The following is a 23,281-nucleotide window of genomic DNA, read 5'->3' on the forward strand; positions in this document are numbered from 1 at the left end:
TGCACAGAAATGGCTATGCAACTCAAAACATGACATGGACAGAAAAGGTGTAACTTATCCGGAGCCTGACAGGGTTGTATTACCCAGGATCATAGCAATCTCTGCCTGCAAGAGACAATCTTCTTGTCGTTGCGCTGGCTGAGATTGGGGGGGGGGCCTAAGTGTGCCAATCACGAAGCGATAAAGGCGGGGAAACGGCGGCAGCCCGCACGGCACAGACGCAGCGGGCGAGCGGTACTAGGCCACGAAAGCGGCCAGGCTTTGTCGTGGTTGGTCGACGAGCGCGAAATGGGGCGTTGATGGTCTTGGGCGGCAAGCGGCCCGCATGGTGCCATTCCGCGAGCGCTTCTAACGCGAGTGGTGATCGGGAGTTACCATAAAGTCGCAAGCAACTCGACGTATGTGACTCGGAAGTGGAGGGGTCATGTCATGATCCAAAGCTTCGAGGTGCGGCAGAAGCGCGGAGTGGTTCCGGGACACATCATACAGGGTTCGTAAATTGGCATTGCGAAGCGCGGCGTGAGCAATGCCGATCCTGACACAAAAGGAAACCTCGTCGACCTCGGGAGAACTCGAACAACACCAAGTCGACAGAGGGACCCTGGATATGCAGTTGGTTCAAGATGCAGCACATCTCATGCCAAATTGTGGGCGTTGAAACACCTCGGCAGAGGGTCCGTGAGTGCTATGAGGTGTCGATCGCGGGCTTTCCTGCCCTGACAGACTCAATGCCGACAAAGGTATCGTGCCAATTGCGGTCTGTATCCACCTCCAAGTTGTTGATATGTGATGGATGTGTCAAAGAACTGTGTTGGTTGATGTCTTGTCGGACGTTATAGTGGAGATTGCGACAGGCTTCAAGGCTGGATCAAGCAGGTGACGCTCATGAAAAGTTGTCATCACCAACACTCTTCATGCGTCCTATGCATCTGCATTGCAAAGCACCTCGTGCTTGGACGTTCCCTTCTCTTCTCTTCTATCTGCCCTGCCCTGCCCTGCCCTGTCTGATACCAGCATTTCCGATCTCCAGGGAATTGATCTTCAAACCTTCTCCACCAAACATCTTATAACTCATCGCGGCACAGCGGAGATGTGACCGCGTGAAAAGCTTGGGTAGATGACTTGTACCCCTGTTTGAGGGACTTTTGGTAGATTGCCCTTGATGAATTGGGTTGAAGGGCCACAATCTCGAGTTGCCAGATCTGTACAGTAAAAAGCTTGTCGGAGACGCGGCGCTAAAACACCCGATCATGTAAGCCACATGCGGTACACATGATGCGCCACAGTCACCCCTCCTTCATGTCAGGTGCGGTGAGGCCTATCGCGGGGCTTGGCTCAGGCTGTGTAGCCTTGGTGACGTACATCCAACTAAGTTAACCCAAGTTTCCCGTGCAATCCGTCTAAGAGTCAATGAAAATCGATCAAGTTTCTTCCATGCAGAGAATGCAAGACTGACAGATCTTGGAGCTATTCGAGAGGATACGCCAAATTGTGAAACGCTCCTTCAAACGAAGAGTCTCTTGTTGAGATTTCTAGCTATATCACGCTCAACTCACTTCAGCTCACGACAAACATTATTGGACTGTTAGGTCCGAGCCAATCTCAGATCGAGCACTCACGTCACACAGGGGTTCTCTTATTCTTTCATTGTCAGTCTTTTCCTGACTCTCACCCATCATGTCTATTCGAATAGCGCTGGACAACCAGCCTGAGTTCTATACCAACCTCGACTTGGTACAAGGCCGAATCATCCTGGGTCTCAACCGCGCCGAGCAGATTGGAAGCATTGTTGTCAAGCTCGAGGGGGAATCGGGAACAGCTCTACAGGCTCCGAATGCCTTTGATCCACAGAACATGGCCAGGCTACAACCTAGCCCTCAACGGCCTCCTGGCAGCACCGCAGCTGAGAACCACAAAATCTTATACAAACTACAACAGGTTTTTCCAGATGACTACTATGCGAGCTCCTCTAACCCTTACGGTGCATACCCCCTGCAAGCAGGCGAGCACGAGTTTCCTTTCAAGTTCAAGCTTCCCATCAATAATGCATGCAGCGACCCAATGGCTATGTCGAAAATCGGCGGCATGGCTAACGCCGGTGGTTTTGGGGGTGGAGGAATGTTTGGTATTGGTGGTGTAAGGGTCATGGATGGTAGCAAGCAACTCTACCTTCGCCATGTCACCCGCACACTACCTCCATCATTAACAGGATATCCTATGGAGGCGGAAATTCGCTACTACATCAAGGTTACAATCCAGAGACCGGGATTGCTGAAAGAAAATTGGCGGTATCAGATCGGTCTGAAGTTCCTCCCTATTGAACCGCCCCGGCCGAAGCCGACAACCCAGGAGGCTTTTGCTCGTCGTCCCTTCACATTTCGGCCAATGACCCCCCAGCCAGAGAAGAAGCGGTCCTCTCTCTTCAACTTTGGAAGCGGCACAGATTCAAAATCGGCCTCTACACCAGAGCCATCTGCAGATATTGCCCCAGCTCCAGCTCCAGCAATTGAGATTTCAGCACGCCTTCCCCATCCAAGCGTCTTGACTTGTAACAAGCCTGTTCCACTACGGCTTATCGCCAAAAAGCTCAACAACAATCCAGAACAAGTCTATCTAGTATCGTTTCAGATGGAGCTTATTGGCCGTACTGATGTCCGCGCGCTCGAGCTCCAAAACCAGAAGATCAACCGATGGGTTGTCGTGTCAAACCCCAACATCAACATCCCGCTGACCACAGGGCCTGATGACGAAGTTGGGAAGGAGTTGGTGATTCCAGACCATGTATGGAGGAACTTGCCTCTTCCCAACACTGTGGCACCCTCATTCGTCACTTGTAATCTTTCTAGGAGGTACGAGCTCGAGTTGAAGCTTGGTCTAGCCTGGGGCAAGCCAAAGAAGGGCATCACCAACAAGAGCCCACCGGTCATCCTCCTACCGCTACATTTTGCGCAAGTCGAAGTTTATTCTGGTATCACACCGCCTCCTGAACTCGTTGAATCCGCAAGATCGACGCGGCCAGGACGTGCAACCTTCACGAATAACGTCCCGCCCCGTCTACCACCCAGACAAAACTCGGTTTCCTCAGCCCCAGTGTCAGCTCAACAGCAACGACCTTCTCAAACTCCCAACCAGGTCCCTCCCCAGCCAGCTCATGACCCCCTCTATCCACCACAACTAGCTCCGGGTCAAGAGGCACCTCCATATGACGATGCTCCGCCCAGCTATGACGAAGCCATCGCGGAGAACCTGGCTGGCCCCTTCGACGGCATGCAGGCCCGGCCAGCCTACAGCGGTGTCACGAACGAAAATGCGCCGAGCCAGTTACCTCCTGAGAAGAGTTGAAGTGATCCAAAGCATGACTTGTCTGGATAAATGCTTTAATGTGCTGATGATAACGATAATGCCGGGTGTGGAGGATTTTGATAGGACTGAGAAAAGGAGTGAGGGGTTCATTCAGATCCTGGCTCGATCATGGTGCCATTAATTCTTCACTTGGTTGGAATCACGATGGGTTGTTGAGTTCTCACTTCCATGTTACCTTACATGTGCTGTTTTAAGAGGAGTTATTGGTTAAGTACTGGCACATATACATCCCAGACCCAGGCTTGGATGTAACTCCAGTATCACCTTATTGTCATACATAGTTTGAGGTTGTCTTGGATCTAGAATCCCATTGTTAGTAATAGAGTCACAAATACCGAATACCTACCTACTTCAGAACAGTTCCAGCTCAGTTTACCAGACATTGACTTTGACTTTAAAGAAACAGTTGCAGCAAGAGAAGATCATTTCCACACACTTGCAGCGGGTTAAGCAGAGTCTTCATGAACTATCTGGATTTAAGAATAGTGTAGTCGCAGTTTTCGTTTGCCGTCAGACTGTCATTTCATCAAGCACTGAAGGCTCAAGTAAAAGAGGGAAGTCCCAAATATCTATCAACATGATGGAAAATAAAGGCAATACCTGAGCCCCAGAAATTCTATAAGCACTTATATTATGGAAGCTTTTTATAATATTGCAGAATAGTTACAGTTACATCTAAACTGTAAGCCAATAATCCCAAGATAAATAGTTACTCATTCTACATTTTTCTTAGACACGGAGCGCAAACGCAACTATTTTACCCCCAAAAAAAAAGAATATCACACGCATTCGCGCCGTGACGTCATTAGTTCGCGACAGTCGTTCTACTTGACTACTAGAACTCTACTTACACCAACACTTCTATCGCATTGCGCCCATGCGACTCAACAATCCATGAACAAATCGGCAATATGGCGCAATGCGCCTGCTTCACCCCTATCCCGGCAACTATATCGCGCGCAATGCCATCGAAGTTTCGCTTGCAGCACTTACCTCGGACGTGAACATGATCCGAGGATAAAGGCGTTGGGCAGGGAAATATCTGACGACTATGCGATAATAAGAGAAAAATACGGTGCCGCATCTGATCCCACTGTGTGAGGTTATCTTGCTAATACGTTTGGTGATAGAGACTCCAAAATACCCTATCGTCCTCGCCCACGGCCTCTTCGGCTTCGCTGAACTCCGTCTCTCTCCATACTTTCCAGCTGTCGAATACTGGCATGGCATTCGGGATGCCCTCACTGCACAAGGCGCCACCGTCTTGACGCCCACTGTGCCTCCATCATCCTCTATTGCCGATCGCGCTACTGCTCTCCGCTCCGCCCTTGAAGCCCTCGCTCCAATGCCCCAAGCCGTCACAATTGTCGCACACAGCATGGGTGGTCTTGATACTCGATACATGCTTTCACACCTCGCTCCGCTCCCAGTCCGCGTTGCGGCTGTGGTTACCGTTGCAACGCCGCACCGAGGAAGCGCATTTGCAGACTACCTCCTTGATGAAGAAGTCTCACCACTGCACCATTACTTGCCTCAACTTTATCAGACATTTGAAAAAGCTGGCCTCGGTACAGCAGCGTTCTCGCAGTTGACGAGACGCTACATGGCTGAAGAGTTCAATCCGAGCACGCCGGATCAACCAGACGTGCGGTACTTTTCGTACGGAGCGGCAGTGGAGCGGCCGGCGCTGCTGAGTCCATTTCGGCACCCGCACGCCGTCATGACACAGGCCGAGGGACCCAACGATGGACTTGTCAGTGTGGAGAGCAGCCACTGGGGCACATACAAAGGCACGCTCCTTGGAGTGAGCCACTTGGATCTGATAAACTGGTCCAATCGTGTTGGTTGGACAGTCCGGGAGTGGATGGGGATCAAGAGGAATTTCAATGCTATTGCATTCTATCTTGACATAGCAGATATGCTAGCCAAAGAGGGTTACTGATACAGTATCCTCTGGTCTGCATCATGGCATGTATGAGTATTCTACGACACGCATTCCTGAAATCTTAGAGATGGGATACACATGTAAAAGTAACTGTCATAATAGACATGAAATCAGTAGGCGCCTCTTCAGGTTAAGCGTTTCATGATGCTGGAGTTTGTTTCTGGAATGAGATTTCGAGTAGATGATTATTGTTGATTGCTTCAAACGAGTAGGTATCAGTAGCATTAGAAGATAGAATACAGCCACCTTGCCGCGAACACTCGACGAGAACCCGCCCTCCAGCACATTTGTCCCACGAGATCCGGTGGTATGTAGGTATGTACAAAAGATTTGCCAGTCAACTCTGCTATCCGTAAGAGATTTCGTTGGCAGTTGATAAGCGAGGAATTGGTGAGGGACGTAACCGGCAACAGTTGACTGGAATACGGGGTCACAGTCGGTCACCCGATGTGTCGCAGAAGGCACCTCGTCGTAACACCACATCTACCTGAGGCTCATAGTCCAAAGACGCTCATGACTATGCCTCAGGTTACGCTCCACTCTCCTTAACGTCGGCCTCATCCGTATCAAACGGCTTAGACGGTAGAGGCCTTGTTGGCCTTGCGAGCAATGGCCTTCCTGTAGAGGAAGAGGCTGAGAAGGCCAATGGCGACTATCCAGAAATTTAGCATAGTTACCAGACATCTTGGGTAAAAGACATGACATACCAACACCAACAATGCAAAAGACGACAATAACACCAGGCTCCTTGGCGGCCCAGTTTTGACGCTTGGCAAGCTGGTGGACGACCTCGTCGCGGGTCATGAGAGACTTGATGGCGGCCATTGTGTCTGGAGTGGAGAGATTGCTAAGGAAGACATGTTAGCAAACGAGTATTTTCTTGGCTCCGCGCCGCGATAAAGCGGCCATAGGCAGACAGCCCACGCTTCACAAATTCTCGTCCTTTTCCACTGAGCGACACTGTCGCACCAATTCAAATGGGTTATGGCGGCGATGTCGTTCAATTGAGCAGCATAGGAGCGAGTCCAGAGCGATTCATCCAGGAAATGTTCTGACGGAATTCTTGGCAAATGTCACTGAAGACGCTGACGCCGGCATTTGCGCTAGGATTGCGACGACGTGCATGACTCCAGAACTGAGTAGACGGCCATTACACAGGAATTGGCTTGACTATCGAGACGTACAATGGGCCCGGAGGCGGACGAGAAGAGCGAAAGAAGAGCAGCGTGACTGTGAGTAAGGAATTGACCTACCTTTGCGATCTTGGAGGGTGATGAAGAAGCAGCAAGTGAATCTGGTCGCGAAGGCGGGCTCTTCTGTGGTTTTGTTGATCAGCTATCTGACACCAAAAGTCACCCAAGAGCTGTGAAAAGTGGAGAAAACAGCGTCACGACCCGCGAGGAATCAGACTTTGTACCAAACGAGGGAAAGGATTCTGTACGTAAAATGGGTCCAGATCCCGGGCAACACCAGCTAAGAGAGGTCAAGGCGAGCGAGCAGGGTCTCTTTCAGTGGTTGCTTGGGTCCATAGCGTTAGTGGATACAAGCCCCAGGGGGGTGATCTCATCGTGGGAGAGCAGTGAGGTGTGGTGCGACTGAGGCCAGGCTTCGAGGAGGCACCAGGTGATGTCCATCAGGTACCTATCCTATCTCGAGACTCTGAGGCTTTTTGTGCATTGTACAATACTACCAAAGTCCAAGTACAAGATTTGATACAGGATTTGACGCCCCCCGAGTGCCCCGGATGAGGTGGATTTCCATGGAGGTGGTGATGATGATGCTCCAATCCAGAGACCAGGGGGAGTGAAAACCAGACCGGGGCTGGGTTACAAAGTGGGACTTACAAAGACGACAGGCTCTGTCTGCTAGGAACAAAACAAAAACAGAGCAATTGTCACTGACAAGGATGTAGATCGATTGGAATTTTGCTGATATGGGCGTGTCTGAGAGGCCGAAAGAAGGGAGTTTTTGAGGTGCGAAAAGGAGTATGTAGTTGTACCTAGGACGATGCTGGGGTGGACAAGAGAAGAGAGATGAAAGACGAGATATTCCAATCTGTCTTTGGGAAGCTTCGCTGATGGTGAGAAAAGATAGGTACACCCATGACGACGGGAGTGTAGGCAATGGCAAGGGCCAGGTAACGGAGCTGAAGTAGCAACTTCCCAACTTACAACGAGGGATATTCCAGGCAACACCTCTTTCTCTGTTACAGCTACGAAATTTAATTGACTGACTGTCATTCATAGCAATCAATAATCGCTCACTCAATTGACTTTTTATCTAAATCGACGCAACCCATACCTCATTCCGAGGTAGCTTCCATGTCACCAGATTACAAAGACCCGATGCTCATACCACTCAATGCTTGGTCAATTCCGCTCTCCACGAACGGGCCGCCTATACAGGGACGCTAGTCCCGGTGCAAGGTACGAGCGGAGATACACGATGAGTCTGTACTGCTCATCAACATTGCCGCGGGATAAAAAAAAAACTGCTGGAACACACCAAGAAAACAGCTCGCCTTGACCAATGCGCAACTCGGAACACGGCAACTGAAGAAACGGTGCGGTGAGATTGTCAATCGCCCATGTGGGGAGGTCGAGGCTCTATACCACTTGCGTCCATTCATTCATGGGTTCCACAGCCCACGAGGGAGGAAGCAAAAATGCCTGCAGCGAGCAAAGCTCGAGGTTTTGAATATGACAGTCTACACACGGTATAGTGCTGCTTTCCCACCAACAACTTGCGCGAATTTACTTCTCCAATATAGGGAGGCAATTGCCCATGGAAGGCTGTCAACTCCGTCCCGTCGGCTGCAACGGAATCGATTTAAACGGGTACCGCCTCCATCCATCACAGCAAGCCCATCTCTGGTAGGACGATGGGTATCATGCACGAGAGATTGCGCGAAGTCTCCGAAATGACGACAAATTCAGTATCCAGCCTCGTGCCGTTCCTGGACGGTTCTCGTAAAGGGTCGGTTTACCCTTCTGCATTGTTGTTTTTCTTATTTTCAGCCTCTGTTTAATTACATGAGTTATGGGAGATTATGCTTTGCCAACTTGATCAACATCTGTGTCTCGGCAGCTCTTGAGTGACCAATCAAACAAATGCGCAAAGCTTAGCGCAGGCTGTTGTCTTCATGATATTGCATGAGCCATCGCCAAGCTTCCAAATACATATTGCCTTTAGAATGTGCTTCAGGCCTGTTGCTTCTTGTGATCATACTCTGTTATCAGGCTCCGACGGATAGCGGCCTCGGGCACGCCGCCGCTCTACAAGGACTTCTCAGTCACTCTCATTTTCACCTTGTTACCTGGGCCTGCTAGGTTCCATCCGAAGGGGAGATCCTCCAAAAAACAACTCTCCACATCTTTTCCCCGAATCTCCACAATTACATGCGACACTGTGCAAGCTAAAAGCTTTGCTTGACCTGACATGCAAGGATCCAGCGACCGAGTCTGAAATCAAGCCTTATCGACCCAGTTTCAATGCCGGGAAGAAGCATGCATCCTTTGTTTCCGGCGCTATCCACGAACTTGCGACCGACTGTCATTCAACAACCAACGTACCGGAGAAGATCTTGAGATGAAAGAGGTTGTTAACACCAAGATTCACGATCAACATTTGTCGCCATCCACAAACAAAGTCTCATCCTGCTAACTTCTAACGACTCTGGATAACACAACATGGGTTTACTGCTGCATGGTATGGGTCTGCTAGCATCATGAGAGAGCGCTGGGCTGCCGGCTTGGCGTGGAAAGTGGAGAGTCGGCATCCCATGGCTGACCACTGAAAGCATACGGATTGGTGCCACTGCAAGCCTCGAAACTCTCTCGATGGACATCAGTTCGCTTTTCTATGTCCGATATGGTTTATTCACAGGCAGGATTGTGAGCTGGTACTCGTTGGATTCAGAAGTCAGAAGTCCAGGCCCGGAGTTCTCTCAATTGAAATCCCGGCTCGAAGTCCCGGAGACGAGGGATAAAACGGCTATGCCTGCAAGGTTTCGCGCCCTAGTTGCCGACTTGTGGCCGGGACACCTCGCTATCACCGGGAGTTCACCCCAGCGCGACAACCGCCTACATTAGTAGTGTGATGAGGTCATAGGCCATTAGTACGTAAACTTGAAGGAGAGCGCCTTTACGAAATATCATGCTTATCTACGGCTGTAAGTGAGAGCCTCTACACGGCAACAATTCGCCTGCCTGGCTCGAACTGAAAACCCTTACCAGCCTGGCGAGGTTTTGCTATTACCGTTATGTGAGTACAGCCGTGGCTGGGTAGGCAGACCTTTACGCCTCGAAACATACATAGTACATTGAGGCATCCCCAGCGGCCGGAGCCGAGCTTGGCCAACAGCCTGAGGAAATGGTACAAATATCACGGCAGGCCAAGATATCGAGTTTGGAGAAACACGGATGCGGTCACGGTGGTCCGGGGGCTTTTGTATCTGCTGGGGGTTCGGCATGCCTTCTAGCCTTCCATAAACGAGAATGTTACGAAATACCGACCCTGCGTACGACGCCAAGCTAGGAACGAATCCGCGGAAGTATGGGGTGCGTAATTAGTGGTATATCGTCACCAATGAACCCGACTATGGGACTTCGGCCAGGCAACATCGAATGGGTTAATAGCTTTATAGTGTCAGGCGCTGTCGAGGTCCGAATGTATCATTTTGGGGGCGGTCAGTGTTTCCACTGGATGATCGATACTTTCCTCTGGGGTTGACCAACATTGAGCACCGGAAATCCATGCGCATGTAGTTGTTCTCCGCCTAGGAAATCATGATAAACCTGTATATAAGTTGCCCTGAAGTTGCTCTGCTTGTTGTTTTCTGTGAGCGACTCCAGATGTATGATAGCCAATCTTGTCGATGATGAGACAAATGTTCACTCGCATGGCAGGGCTCGCTTTGACGCTATTTGTAGCCCAGGCGTATTGATTTTCTGATATGCTCAGCCTTTGGCAATAACTATCCTGAATACCTAGTGGTAAGTTCTTATGAAACTTTATTTTTCTGTCAGACACGGTAAGCAACACCTTTACTTTGCATACTACATTTTAAATCCCGATGCTGGTAATCAGCAACACGGTGTTGTGCGAGGTCGCCTATTGTTAAAGTGTTCCATCAACAGATCTCTGGCCTATCCATGCATGCATCACTCCTCGTCAGACTATTGGGTAACAACCAAGATTGGATAGTTGGGCTTGGGCCCAGATTGGCACTTAGTGGTCGTAGCTAGAGTTTCCTCAATTACTTCGTGAAGATTGTCTAATTCTTACTGGCGACGTGAGATAAGATATTGGTATAGGGTAGTCAGTGTATTATTCGGAGGACATATCGCTTCATTCTTATGGGTCCATCAACACTAATACAGGACTAACAGCTGACCACAATAGAACCTAGGAGATGTAACATCTTGATCACTTGGCCTTGTCCCACACGTGTCTGACACCCTTGATAAGAGCCATGAAAGGGGATACAGCGGATTCGGCGATGTTAGTCCTTTCATAAGAACACTCCTCACTGCGCCATTTTCCTTTGCTAGTTCTTTCGACCTTCTGTTTCAATAGTCCAGAATTATTTCTCACCTCGGGCGACTCGAATGCATCTTCTCAACTTAGATCGTCGTCATTGTTGATTGGGCCTTGCTCGCCAACCTTTCACTAATTGTCCTAACCATTCCATTTCTGTATGCGCCCAATACTACGCATAGGCCGAGACCTTGGGATATACAGCCAACCTATCTAGGTACCTAACACCTACCACCACCCTGGTCTATATAATCGCAAGTTCAAGATCGAATAGTGATAGTCGAGTGCCAAGTCAGCACCACCTAGAACCACGCGTATTGCCCATTTTAACGGTCGAACGCACGTGAGATGGCACCTTCGTGGGCAAATGATTTACGGCGTCTCAACCGCAACAACTTTACGACTCTACAGACAGCGCCATGGGCTGAAATATCGGGGTCACTGGGTGATCTTGGCACCTTGCTGCCTTTGATGATTGCCTTGGCAGCACAAGGATCCATCGATTTGGGAAGTACACTGGTGTTCACGGGCTTGTTCAATATCCTCACTGGCGTATTCTATGGTATTCCTTTACCTGTTCAGCCCATGAAGGTGAGTATCCGAGCAACACATTCGTGTCAAATTACAACAAGGCTTACCTCATGTGTTACTGTATAGGCTATTGCCTCAGCAGCCATCCAGAATGGCTCTCCTATGGGTGTCGTAACGGCTGCAGGCCAATGGGTTGGTGCTGCCGTACTCATCATGAGTGTTACAGGTCTCCTGAAGGGGGTTGTCCGTGTTGTACCACTCCCAGTAGTAAAGGGTATTCAGTTGGGAGCAGGCCTCTCGTTGATTCTCGGCGCCGGATCTTCTCTGCTTCAGCCTCTGCACTGGGGCCATCCAGCTCTTGATAACCGTGTGTGGGCTTTGATCGCTTTCCTCGTTCTAATCGGCACACAAAAGCTCTCCCGGTTCCCCTATGCTTTGCTCTTCTTTATATTAGCCCTTTTATTTGCCTTTATTCAGGTCGCTATTTCTCACGAAAGCCTCCCGTGGCTTTATGCTTGGCACCCTCGCTTTGTCATGCCGCACTGGGTCGGAAATGGTGATTCGCCTGCCCTGTGGATGGCCATCGGACAACTGCCTCTGACCACACTCAACTCTATCATCGCCGTCAGTGCACTGTCCCAGGATCTTCTACCCGAACTTCCCACTCCCTCGGTGACATCAATCGGAATCAGCGTTGCGCTGATGAACTTGAGCAGCACCTGGTTTGGAAGTATGCCTGTCTGCCATGGTGCCGGGGGATTGGCCGCCCAATATCGCTTCGGAGCTCGAAGTGGCTCCAGCATCGTCGTATTGGGAGCTTTCAAGCTAGTACTGGGGCTTATGTTTGGCGAAACTCTCGTAGATCTCTTGAAGCACTACCCCAAGAGTCTTCTTGGCATCATGGTGATAGCAGCTGGTCTCGAGCTCGCTAAGGTGGGCAACAGTCTCAACCAAGGAGCCACCGATTTATGGAACACGGCTGCAGGTCAGGGACTGCTTCGACAACGCGATCTTTCAGATGATGAACGTCTTGAGAGATGGACTGTCATGCTCATGACCACTGCTGGAATTCTCGCTTTCAGGAACGATGCTGTGGGGTTCTTTGCAGGCATGCTCTGCCATGGAGCGTATCGTCTTTCGGAACGATTGACAAAGCGATACTCTCACCGTACATTTTCAACTGAGCATGAGGCCCTGCTTCACTGAACTTTCGGCGCTTTCACTGTATGCTACGAAGACCCTATGAATACGCATTTCGCATGGCGTTTTGTTTCTTCTCGGACGATATGGGTATCAACTTTGGGTGGTCGTCTTTTCTTTTCTCGGTATGAGAACATCAAAGGATAGTCTGCATCGTAGAAACTATATGTTAGCATCCAATATCGAAAATGTCCTTAGAGTTTGTTATGTGGTGTTCGATTTGATGGGCGTATTTTGACCATAAATTGCTATAGCATTATTCATGTTAGTTGATGATAAGCCTTGCTCTGAATATTTTGTGAAAACGTGAGTCTCGATAGGCTTCTCAATATACTCGTCATGCATTGCACAGAGTGAAGGTAGAATATAACATGGCTACCTAGTTTCTGAATGTAACTCGCTGGGTTGTCATTTTTTAAATGTTAACAAGTACTCCCGAGTGAGGGGCCACGCTTAATCGTTCAATTGAATGGTTTTAAGGAACCCTATCTGATTCGGAATAGGAACTTCATTATGCTCATCGAAATGCTTATGTGCAGATAGCTTCATTTACACCCTGAGCAACAGGGTAGGCTGGCGCAGTAAGGGAAAACGCAAAAGATTGCACTACTGGTCCCCAACTAAATTGTCATATACAGAATGAGAGTCCCCAGAAATGTCAAGTCAGGACGGTACGATATAACATGCTAGAATTGATAAGTCTTCGAACATAATACAAGTCACTCAGAAGTGACAAAGTGGGGCTGGGTCTGAGTGACATTGAAGATTGGTTTTTTTTATGTTATTGAGGATTTGAGAAAATGAATAAGATCGGCTTTTGTTTACCTATGAAAGTTGAAGCATTGTTCCTAGAGATCTCTATTTTGGTTCCTGAACAATAAGGAATAAACCTACAACTCAGGTAGGTGGCTGACAGCGCGGGGAAAGAACTTGAGTACCACCATGTGTACCTTACTCAAGGGAAGATGCAGTAAGGTCTTTGCCTGAGGTAACACTTGCTTATCAGAGTCGTCTACCTTACAAAGGTGATTTATGTCTTCTCTACCTGCCTCTTGTTAAAACAATATCGAAACTGGTTCCTTCAATCTTCGCACAAGTAAATGCCTGGGAAAGTGCAACCCAACAAGGTCATATTCGTGATTGCGACTTCCTGATTACCCAAAGCGTACTAGCGGCGCAAAACATCGCGGTCAACCGCCAATCTAGCAAGTAAGAGGAGACTCGGGGTCCGTGAAGGAAGGAAGCCCCTCAGCTGACCTATCAAAACGTGCAGCCTAGCCCGCCCTGACCATCTCAGTTATCGCGGCTCAAAGGACCCAGAAAGCCTCGCCCGCTTGAACCTTTTATTTTCCCCGTCTCCAGCCAACGGCGATACCTTCTGGATTACACCCTGAGGTGAGGGCGAAGTGACGAAGGAGCTGGTCGCACGAGCAGCGATGACTTCGTCCATTGCTGGCCTGAATGGCCTGCAAAACAGCCTGGGTGCCGACAGAGATACCCAGGCTGTCGCATCCAGGACCGTGACAACGACATCAACAGAAACAGAAACAGAAACAAAAACACAAACACAAACACAAGCTGCGTCTTCACCAGCTGCGACGCCATCAAATGCGACTCCCACCCCATATGCGACAAAGATAAACGTGACTTCGCATTCACCGACGAGCAACGACGAAAACCGCGATTCAAAAGTTGCTGACCCGGCACCGGCCAAACCCCCAGTCCCAGCGCCTTCTGCTTCTGCTTCTGCTTCTGCTTCTGCCTCAATTCAAACTTCAAGCTCAAATTCAAACGGAAACTCTGCTGGGGTTTCCTCCTCTTCGACTATGGCCAAGACCGTCGACGCTTCAAAGTCAACTTCCACATCCACTCCCGCGCCTCCCTCGACTGCCATCGTACCAACTGCATCTGCTTCTCCTCCAACAGTCTCATTAAATCCTTCACCCGAAGAACCTTCGGCTGCTCTTGCACCAAAGGCCGCAACCCCTAACCAAGAATCAGCATCTTCTGCCCCAGCGAAAGTGTCGGACTCTCGACCTTCACCATCTACGCCGCCCTCGACTCACGGCGTCCCGAGCGCTCCTGCCATAGCCGCTAATGCTACCACATCAACATCACAGCAACAGCTGGAGATGCCATTGAATACCGCGGCCTCAGCTCATGTGAATGTTAAGTCTGGTGATCACACCATGCTTGACGCTTCTACCCCTCGCGATGCGGCTGCAACATTAAACGTTGATCAAGCTCAACAATCTACACCCTTGCAGCTACAGATGCAGGCCGACAATTTGGGAGAACAGTTTGCGCCGTCGACTCCTTATGCTGCAGCATCGATGCCCACCATCAACCAGCACGCTTACATGATGATGGCACTGGCTACAATGTCAGGGGCCGCGACAGCCATGTCACCACCTCCCACAGTCACACCAGCTCAGGTCACTTTGCCTAACCCGTTAGACGAGTCTTTCCAAGGCATCGCCCCGACAAACTCGACGCGCCAAACAGATTCCCACAAGGCTCTTGAATCCTTTGCACGTATTGAATTTGCCGACAGCGTGTTTCAGATGACCACCTATGCTGTCATAATTGGACGAGATCAGCGTGCGCTGGAGCAAGCACGCCGTGACGAAAGACGTGCCGAAGAGTATCGGCGACGTACTGAAGAGAACGTACACTTAGGTCTCCCGCCACCTTCCCCGATACACCCAGATCGAAGCAAGTTCAGCAAATCCTATGTCAGTGAAGAGGGAGGTATGCTGGGTCCCGAATCAGATACTGGGGAAAACCCCCGACCAACAAAAAGGCGTAAGACGAGTACACAGGGGTCATCACAGCACGACTTGGATGAAGCGGCAGCACAAGCTCAGGAAAACATGATTTCTAACCGACAATATGTTTCTCATACGCCTGGTGCTGCAGCAGTTGATTTGGGCTCTCTGCGTCCCTCGCCATACCATGTTCCGTTCATTGGTATTCACTCACCGGGTCCAAACATTGCTTCCAAGACGAAAGCAATTTCCCGGGAGCATTTGAAGATCGCATACAATCAAGACATGGGTGTCTTTGAAGCTATACCCCTTCATAAGAATGGGTTCTTCTGTGAGGATGTGCACTACAATCGCGAAAAGCTCGTCCTGCGATGCGGCGATCGATTGCAAATCAAAGACGTCGACTTCCGATTTCTCATCAATGGAGTTGAGAGGGGCCGAACGGGTGCCGAGGAGGATATCGAGGAAGAACCCGTCATGGCCCTCAAAAAGCGACACGCCCAAGGCGGAAAAGAGATGAGTTTCGATTTTGAGTCTGCACATGGTAACGGCGAAATTCAGGACACGAGCGATGAGTTGTCTGATGTGGCCAGCCCACCTGAGTCTCCTGACTTTGGTGACGGCGATGAAGATGAGGCTGAGGCAGAAGCAGAAGCTGAGGAGCCAGCAGCCATCCAAACAGTGGAGACAGTCCAAGAAAAGGAGGCCAAGGCTGAAGCTGATATGGAAGAGGAGGCAGATGGTGAAATGGATGCGGAAATGGACATGGACATGGACATGGATATGGACATGGATATCGATGACATGACAATTGCAGGAGCAGAATCCGGATTGAAGCATGAGGGCATGCTTGATCCCCATCAAGGACATTTGATGCCTCAGATACCCAAAAAGAGGGGGCCTGGCAGGCCACCCAAGAATGGCATTATGTCGAAACGAGAGCAGCGGCTGCTGAAGAAGCAACAGCAAGAGATGGCCAAGAAGACCTTGCCACAGGCGCCTCCAGTAGAGCCGCCAATCAAACGTAAGGTCGGACGGCCCCGAAAACATCCTTTGCCGGAAGGATCCTCGGAGAGACCAGAAAAACGCAAGTACAAACCTCGCAAGCCTCGGGAGGACGGTGCTGAAGGTTCAGATGCAGAGAGGCGAGCAAGAGAAAAGAAGGAGAAAAAAGCTCGACCAAAATCCCCTCCCTTGGAGCTCAAGATCGAGGACTACACCGAAGAACAGCTCCAAAAGCCGAACAAGAACTATGGTGTGCTTATCGACGAAACGCTTACCGCGGCTGGACCGGACGGCCTTACGCTCAAACAGATTTACAAGCGCATTTGTCAGAGATATCCCTGGTTCTACTTCCATACAGAAACGAAAGGCTGGGAAAGTAGTGTGCGTCATAATCTTATTGGAAATGAGGCTTTCAGAAAAGATGAGACTACGAACCTTTGGTCTCGTGTTCCAGGTGTTGAACTCGATGCTGGTAAGAAGAGAAAAGCCTCGTCACCAGATCGTGCAGCAACACACGCGTATGGTCAATATCCAGCTCCGTATGCCTATAATGCCCAGCATATGGCACCTGGAGCTCCTGGCTACCCCCCTGGCCAGGCACCTCCTGGTTATCATATGCCAACATATACGGCACAGCAAACACAGCCAGGGCGGCCAGCGCAGCCATATGGTGCGTCTGCATCACCACCAGCGCCTGGTCAACCAGCCCCAGTAGCGGTGGCATCACAACCGCCGGCGCCAGCACAGCTACCACCAGGTTACGGGCCTCCGCCAGCCCCTGCGCGCCCACAGCTTGGGGTGCCTCCGCAGGGTACTTACAGCTCTCCATACGCACCACGGCCACCCCCACCAGCAAACACACCGATCAAGAGCGAGGAAGGGCACGCCAATGCTACAGCTGCTGCTGCTGGCGCACCCCTTGCGCAGCAGCAGCAACAGCAGCACCATCCCCATCCCCCAGTGCCTCTGGCTGCAGCTGCGAAGACTGTGCCTGGAACTGGACCGCCACAGGCGCAACAACAGCCTGCCACTCCTGTGAACCGCACCCCATCGGTTTCAGCAGCGTCTCCCACGGCCCGCTATGCCATCGAGCCCAAGTTGCTCGCTGCAGTTGTCAAGCTGAAGAGCGGCCTGATTGAAAACCTTAAGAAGGCTCGTAACCCCAAGGCCGAAGGGATTGTCATGTCAGCACTCAACCGCTGCATCGGCCTTAAAAAAGAAGCGACCGAGAACGACAAAATGGAGACGATTTGCATGAAGGGCATCCGCCAGGTTGTTGATGCTTACATGAAATCAAAGAGTCCCACACCTGGGCCCGCGTCTTCTGGCTCCCCTTCTGCTGCCGAGACGCTGCCTTTCTTTGATGCCAAAGTTCTTGCGTCCATCAATGGCTTCAAGGATGTCTCAGTCAAAGCTCTCAACCCAAAGCTTGGCGAAGCCAAAGCGGAGGCTGTCACGTTGTCCGCTATTGACCGAGTACTAGGCATAGCAGACGCTAGCATTGTCCCACCACCTGGTGAGGGTGAGGCTGTTGGCAACTTCGAAGGGATCGAGCTGCACCTCATGAAATCCATTCGACAGCTTCTGACGGGTATGAACCAGAAGGTTTGAGATCGTGATTTGATGTTGTTGCTGTTACAGTCACTGAGCTGTCACCTCTGGATTGACCAGAGTCAAGTTCAAGGATACTGCGAGGGTTAGAAAGAGGTAGTGGAATACTAGAGTAGGGTACAATGCTTTTCATGGCGTTTGGATGGTCTAACGACGGATACGACCCAGGGGCGCTGGACTTGTTTTACCAAGGCTCAAACGTCCCAAACAAAGGACCCTGTATGCTTTCGGGCAATTTTTTCATGATAGGGTTACATGTCGAGCCAAGAAGCTTGATCCAAAAAGGTACATGGAGTTTCTTGTTGGGGCGATTGATGCCCCTTTCTTCTCTTGTCTCATATACCTCTAGAGCAAGCGATCGTCTTATCCAATTCGATATTTCATGAACTTTTCCCTGCATTCATTGCATTTGCGTGAGGCTATGTGAAGTTCAGAGCTTAACTGCCCGCCCCCCGAACTCAATCCGTATTCTGTGCTCAACAGAAAACTCCCCATCCAGTCCAGGTGGCTCTCGATTGCAATAGGTTTGTGTCACTCAAATGCCAAGATCTTCGTTCACATTACGACCACGAGAAAAACAAGATTTCAAGCCACTAGTACGTACCCCATTCAGAGGGACGCTCATTTTCTCCAGCTCAGCAAATCATCCTTAGGCTTCATGTTTGTAAAAATGCCAGTAACAAAAGCCGTCCTCATCATCATTGTCTCTTGTAACATGACATTCTTGTTCGTTCTTGTTCGCCAGTCGCGGCCCATGCATATCCACTACCAAAGGGATGAGCTGAGATTCTCCTCCACTTTCCATTGCATAGCATTCCATCCACGTCTGTTTGTTTCATCACCATATCTTATTGAGATTTCCATATTTCCCCTGCGCCCGAGGTATCAAGTAAAAATAAAAGGATTAGACTTCTATATGAGAAGGGGGTAGGAAAATGTGTAAGGGAAGTTTTGTTAGGGAAGGACCAGATACGCCTCACACCAATTAAAAAGAAATTTGTAAGTAATGCCGTGTGCGTGGCATTGATCAAGCTGTCTGTGGGATCTCTTTCTCTTTCTCGGACTCGAGGCTTGACTTGGCTTCTTCAGCCTTTTGGCCCGCGAGTTTGTCGACGCCAGAAACACCGCTGTCAGCTTCGTCGTATGAAATTCCCAGGCCGTTGGCTTCCTTTCGGGCCGAACCAGCGTCCTCTTCAGCCCCTTCGTCGAGGTTCATCAGAGCCGGTGGGCGATGACGCATCTGCTTGGCTTTAGAAAGAGAAATTGTCTTTTGTTGGTACGTCGTAGTGATGGGCTTCGTATCATCTCGATCAATTGTTGCCTTCATTAAGGCCGCCATCCATAGGCGACCTTGCTTTAGATTGGGAACAGCGAAGTAGTGAACGGTTGGCTTTGTGAAGTTCACAGCCCTGGACAGGCCAGCTCGGGGAGGAACCAGCTTGAAGATGAAGATAGAGTCATCCCCCTTCTCCAAGTTGTCATCGCCATTCTGGGATGCAGGCATTGACTGACCTCCAAGGCTTGTGATCGTAGCATGAAGACCTGTGAGTTTCTCATTGTCTGCTGGTAGAACTCGATGAAATGAGATATCGATGAGTCCCTTTTCTTGGTCGTCATCTTCTGAGTAATAATATGCCAGCCGTCGGCCCTTGAGAACAAAGAAACGAGGCTTCCAGGTTGTCATGAGGTTGGAACTCTTCTTCCTCATCCAACCACTATAATCGGCATCTTTGCTTGCTTCTTTTGGCGAGATTTTGAGCAGCCCGCGGGTGTAGGCGCTCGTTTCCTTCTTGCCCTTCTTACCAGCCTTCTTGTTGACCTGGGTTACGGGAGTATTGGGACTCTTGGCAGTGTCGGGAGATTCAAGATCGAAACTTGCTCCACCTGATGGAGTTGTCGAGCCGGTTCGCGCAGGTGAGTCGACCAAGAAATCTTTGTTCGATGAGTCCGTTGGAGTTGAAGCCTTCGATCGATCAAGGCTAAGGTTATCAGATATGGCCCGCATACCCTTTCCTCCAGCCAGGGCAATGGGTTTGTTGACCATTGATGACAGCCAGTCCGAGTTGAAACCTTGATGTCTCGATGAGATAGGTGAGGCGGTTGAGCGAGCGGAACTGACTGAAGTGTCCAGTTTGGTGACGGTGGGTGAAGGAACGTCGTTGGGTGGCGGCATATTCATCGTTGATTCCGAAGCGGCTGACGCAGTTCTCCTATGAGCGCCAGACTGAATACCGTAGTACTTCTGAGCTGCTGACGAGATACCCCCTTCCGCAATAGACCCCACGCTACCGAATCTTGACTGTCGTGCCATAGCTGTGGCACTTCTAACCCTTTGCTCTTCCGCATAGCTTGACTTTCTCGATTCAGCATTGCTGTCGCGCTTTCGCAATAAGTTTCTTTTCCTCCCATCCACCTCTGTTCCAGAGAAGTAACCCCGATCAGCATCGACAGTAGAATCCTGTGCTTCTGCTCCCGATGGGCTAAGTAAATCTTGAAGACCAGTTGAAGAAAGGGGCCGCTGGGGGGGTTGCGAATAAGCGTTGCCCAGGGTCCAGTTTCTGTCAAATGATGGCTGCTTTTTATGGGCGGTCTCGCTTCCGGGGAAAGTACCCGATGTCGCGATCCTAGGAACGGGAACGGCTGGGCTTGCCGCCGCAGGGCCAGCTTGGCGAAAATCAGTTGACGAAGAGTGTCGACGCGAATGGTTCAATTCCCTGATCGATGCCGCGGATGGCCGCTTGATATGACTAGCGCGGTTAGAGCTCTCTTGCGCATGAGATCCTCCAAATGTTGGAGATGCCTTTGGCGTATTCTGTGATAAGGAGAGTCGCCTCGTCTGAATAGAAGTGGGCCGATTGGTTAGGGTGTTTGCTCGGCTCCGAGATCTACGGCCTTCTTCTGAACCATCGTTTCCAAAGGTTTGCGTCGTACGTCGTGTCTCCAAACCTTGGTTACTCACTTCATCCTGAAGTGCCTTGATCTTGTGCCAAGTCTTGAGGCGCCGGCCGACAGACCCAAGATCGAACGCCTTGATGAACAGTGAGCTCTGATCCATACCGAGGATAACCTCGCCGGATATCTCCTGGTCTCTGAAGACCTCGCAATGGTGCTTTTCGACTCCCGACGTAAAAAGATATTCGGCAACATCATCGGGAGACCACGATTCGACTTCGTCTCGTGTATGAAAACCCTCCTCTTCTTCGTCAGTCTCTTCACCTTGGATGTACGATGCTCGTTGATCGGGATGGGTGCTGCTGTATTCGCTTCCAGAATCGTTCGCTATCGCTCGGAGTCCGCCGTTGCTCGCAGGTGATCGTAAATCGGTAATGTGCTCGTCAATAACAGTGAGCGTTTCATGCAAGACAGGGCTGTCCTGATTCTGAGTCGTTAGCTGGCTCAAGGCGGGCAACACAGGTGGCTCGCTTGGCACCAGTGTGGGTTCAGATTTGACGTTATTGAGAGGTAATGTCACAGGGTTCCTATTTTGTGGTTGTTGCAACTCGTTCTCTTCTTTGGTACCTGTATCAGCGCTCGAGTTCTGAGCCTGTTCTTGCTGAGCAGTCTGGGCCTTTGAAGCACTAAAAGTGCTCGTGGGAATATTTCTTGGGGCTGGCCTAGTGTAAACTGCCAAGTGTCAATCAATGTTCTCGCCGTGGGGTATAGAGCAACGTTTTAAGCACCAACCTTCAGGAAAGAGTCCATTGTTATTGTTTACCAGATGACGGCCGAGGAACCATCCATCACCAAACTCGTCGTCTCGTTCTATGAGTTCAACTCGGTCGCCCTTCGCAAGACTAAGTTCATCGGAGCTTCGAGCCTGGAAATCATCTGCAGGGTTGAGAAACGAAATCAGTATCAGAGGATACTATAGACAAAGAACTGGAAGCCAGAGGATAGACATACGTATCACAATCAAGGTGTCGCCAACTTCTGGCTTGGGCGACCCTTCATTGGGGCCTCGTGAGGCCATGATGTGATGAAGCGATGCGCTGGTGATGGTTGAGGCGATTGCGTTGATGTCGGACGTTTGAGGCCGTGCAGGGAGGAATGGAGTGGCAGTTTAAGGGCGGTTGGAAACTCTGCGGAACCTGACGGTGGCGCGGGACCGAGCCTGATAGTTACAGCGGGTAGCCAAGAAAGAGGCTTGTCTGTAGAGTGAGGGAAACAGAATGATATCTGACTTGTACGCCATCCACCGAACCAATACTCCGTCGCCGTATTGCCAGAGCTAGGTTCGGTCGGTTCAACTCTCCACAGCGAAAGAGCTGGAGATGATGCGTAAGTTGGGTATAATAGCTTGAGGAGACACCAAGCCCGCCCGTGGCTGAGGTGGTGCGCTATGATAGTGCGCTCGAGTGGTGCGCTAAGGTACGAATGCTTTGCTGGGGTGGAGCAGTTGTCGCGGTTGGGGAAGAAGTGTGAAGTGCGTGGTCCCTGGACAAGGCGAGATGCCTACCTTAGCGTGGAAGGCTGCGATTGGTGCGACCCAGCAAGGGTGAGGAGGCAAGAAAACCTAGGGCCTCTTTTCTAAGTGATGAAAAGACTTAGGCAAGTTTAGTATATCTTAGCAAGCCTCTAGACTAGTTTATTTTGACACCCCGATTCAAGGTCAGAAGTTTTCTTGCTCCCTGGGGGCCAGGCCACAGACATATGGCTTCGATAAAGGGCTGTAGGCTAGGTCACAGCACGCACGGCCGATCGTATCAAAAACGCCCGAAGACTCAAGGCTGTTTGTTGTTAAAACAGTCGATCAAGTAGGTGAGAAGATGCCGGTAACGGTTCGACAGAAGCAGAATGGGTGATGGGAAGAATTGACCTGCTAGTTGAGGTAGTAAACACTTTGTTCCACACAGTGCATCGACCCCTCCAGTCCAGTACAGTCCTGGGGTCTCCGGGATTGGATGATGCAGTCGACCCTTTGCAGATACTATTTTAGGATATTATGGATGCCAGCAAAGCGGGCTCGACATGAGCAGGAGCAGGTGTTGGTGTCTTGACTTCCTAGATTGCGTTATTGGCTTTGAGCAAGAGGTCTTTTCCCTGAGCAACGATCACCCGGTTTGACGGATAACCCAACTAGTAGGTGAGATAGATAAGATTATTGAAGAATGAAGTGGTTGTACATGGGTCGCGAATGCTGGCGATGCAGCAAGCCGGTGATAATGCATGGTCAGGGCCAGCTTTCGAGTGGGACAAGGCAAACAGATATGGCTGAATATTGAGCTGATTGCGTTGATTTGAGGTGTTGAGGCCCCGCGATGGTTCACCGGCAGTCACGGACACGGGCATTGCAGAATCACCAGACTTGAACAGACAGATG

The 23,281-nt window shown here is 50.4% G+C and overlaps 6 protein-coding genes across 6 annotated transcripts; 4 read left to right on the top strand and 2 right to left on the bottom strand.

Annotated features, from left to right (window-relative positions):
• The first annotated feature begins 1,367 nt into the window (after positions 1 to 1,367).
• FOBCDRAFT_223470 (uncharacterized protein) lies at positions 1,368 to 3,720 on the top strand. The gene has a single exon (XM_031184145.3). It carries the CDS (start codon positions 1,678 to 1,680, stop codon positions 3,340 to 3,342), a length of 1,665 nt encoding a protein of 554 aa, XP_031039787.2. The 5' UTR covers positions 1,368 to 1,677; the 3' UTR covers positions 3,343 to 3,720.
• Positions 3,721 to 4,243: 523 nt separating this feature from the next.
• FOBCDRAFT_293252 (Alpha/Beta hydrolase protein) lies at positions 4,244 to 5,305 on the top strand (the record flags this gene model as incomplete). The annotated part of the gene is made up of 2 exons (XM_059611823.1): positions 4,244 to 4,458; positions 4,496 to 5,305. The coding sequence occupies exons 1-2, from the start codon at positions 4,258 to 4,260 to the stop codon at positions 5,303 to 5,305; spliced, it is 1,011 nt and encodes a 336-aa protein (XP_059464918.1). The 5' UTR covers positions 4,244 to 4,257.
• A 578-nt stretch (positions 5,306 to 5,883) lies between these two features.
• On the bottom strand, positions 5,884 to 6,133 carry FOBCDRAFT_274156 (uncharacterized protein; the record flags this gene model as incomplete). Its single annotated transcript, XM_031184148.2, has 2 exons — positions 5,884 to 5,960; positions 6,016 to 6,133. The coding sequence occupies 2 exons, from the start codon at positions 6,131 to 6,133 to the stop codon at positions 5,884 to 5,886; spliced, it is 195 nt and encodes a 64-aa protein (XP_031039790.1).
• Positions 6,134 to 10,749: 4,616 nt separating this feature from the next.
• FOBCDRAFT_223477 (uncharacterized protein) lies at positions 10,750 to 12,883 on the top strand. The gene is made up of 2 exons (XM_031184149.3): positions 10,750 to 11,437; positions 11,504 to 12,883. The coding sequence occupies exons 1-2, from the start codon at positions 11,195 to 11,197 to the stop codon at positions 12,581 to 12,583; spliced, it is 1,323 nt and encodes a 440-aa protein (XP_031039791.2). The 5' UTR covers positions 10,750 to 11,194; the 3' UTR covers positions 12,584 to 12,883.
• Positions 12,884 to 13,937: 1,054 nt separating this feature from the next.
• On the top strand, positions 13,938 to 18,290 carry FOBCDRAFT_35607 (uncharacterized protein). The gene has a single exon (XM_031184158.3). It carries the CDS (start codon positions 14,014 to 14,016, stop codon positions 17,959 to 17,961), a length of 3,948 nt encoding a protein of 1,315 aa, XP_031039800.2. The 5' UTR covers positions 13,938 to 14,013; the 3' UTR covers positions 17,962 to 18,290.
• Positions 18,291 to 18,988: 698 nt separating this feature from the next.
• Positions 18,989 to 21,931, bottom strand: FOBCDRAFT_134127 (uncharacterized protein; the record flags this gene model as incomplete). Its single annotated transcript, XM_031184154.2, has 3 exons — positions 18,989 to 21,585; positions 21,646 to 21,789; positions 21,865 to 21,931. The coding sequence occupies 3 exons, from the start codon at positions 21,929 to 21,931 to the stop codon at positions 18,989 to 18,991; spliced, it is 2,808 nt and encodes a 935-aa protein (XP_031039796.1).
• Between the last annotated feature and the right edge of the window lie 1,350 nt (positions 21,932 to 23,281).

Source organism: Fusarium oxysporum, chromosome V, assembly GCF_013085055.1.
Source record: "Fusarium oxysporum Fo47 chromosome V, complete sequence".
Classification (NCBI taxonomy): domain Eukaryota; kingdom Fungi; phylum Ascomycota; class Sordariomycetes; order Hypocreales; family Nectriaceae; genus Fusarium; species Fusarium oxysporum.

Excerpts from the sequence above, each read along its gene's own strand:
- FOBCDRAFT_223477 (XM_031184149.3), top strand. The coding sequence starts at position 11,195 with ATGGCACCTTCGTGGGCAAATGATTTACGGCGTCTCAACCGCAACAAC. Across the intron at positions 11,438-11,503 it reads TACCTGTTCAGCCCATGAAG|GCTATTGCCTCAGCAGCCAT; the intron begins GTGAGTATCCGA and ends GTTACTGTATAG.
- FOBCDRAFT_35607 (XM_031184158.3), top strand. The coding sequence starts at position 14,014 with ATGACTTCGTCCATTGCTGGCCTGAATGGCCTGCAAAACAGCCTGGGT.
- FOBCDRAFT_223470 (XM_031184145.3), top strand. The coding sequence starts at position 1,678 with ATGTCTATTCGAATAGCGCTGGACAACCAGCCTGAGTTCTATACCAAC.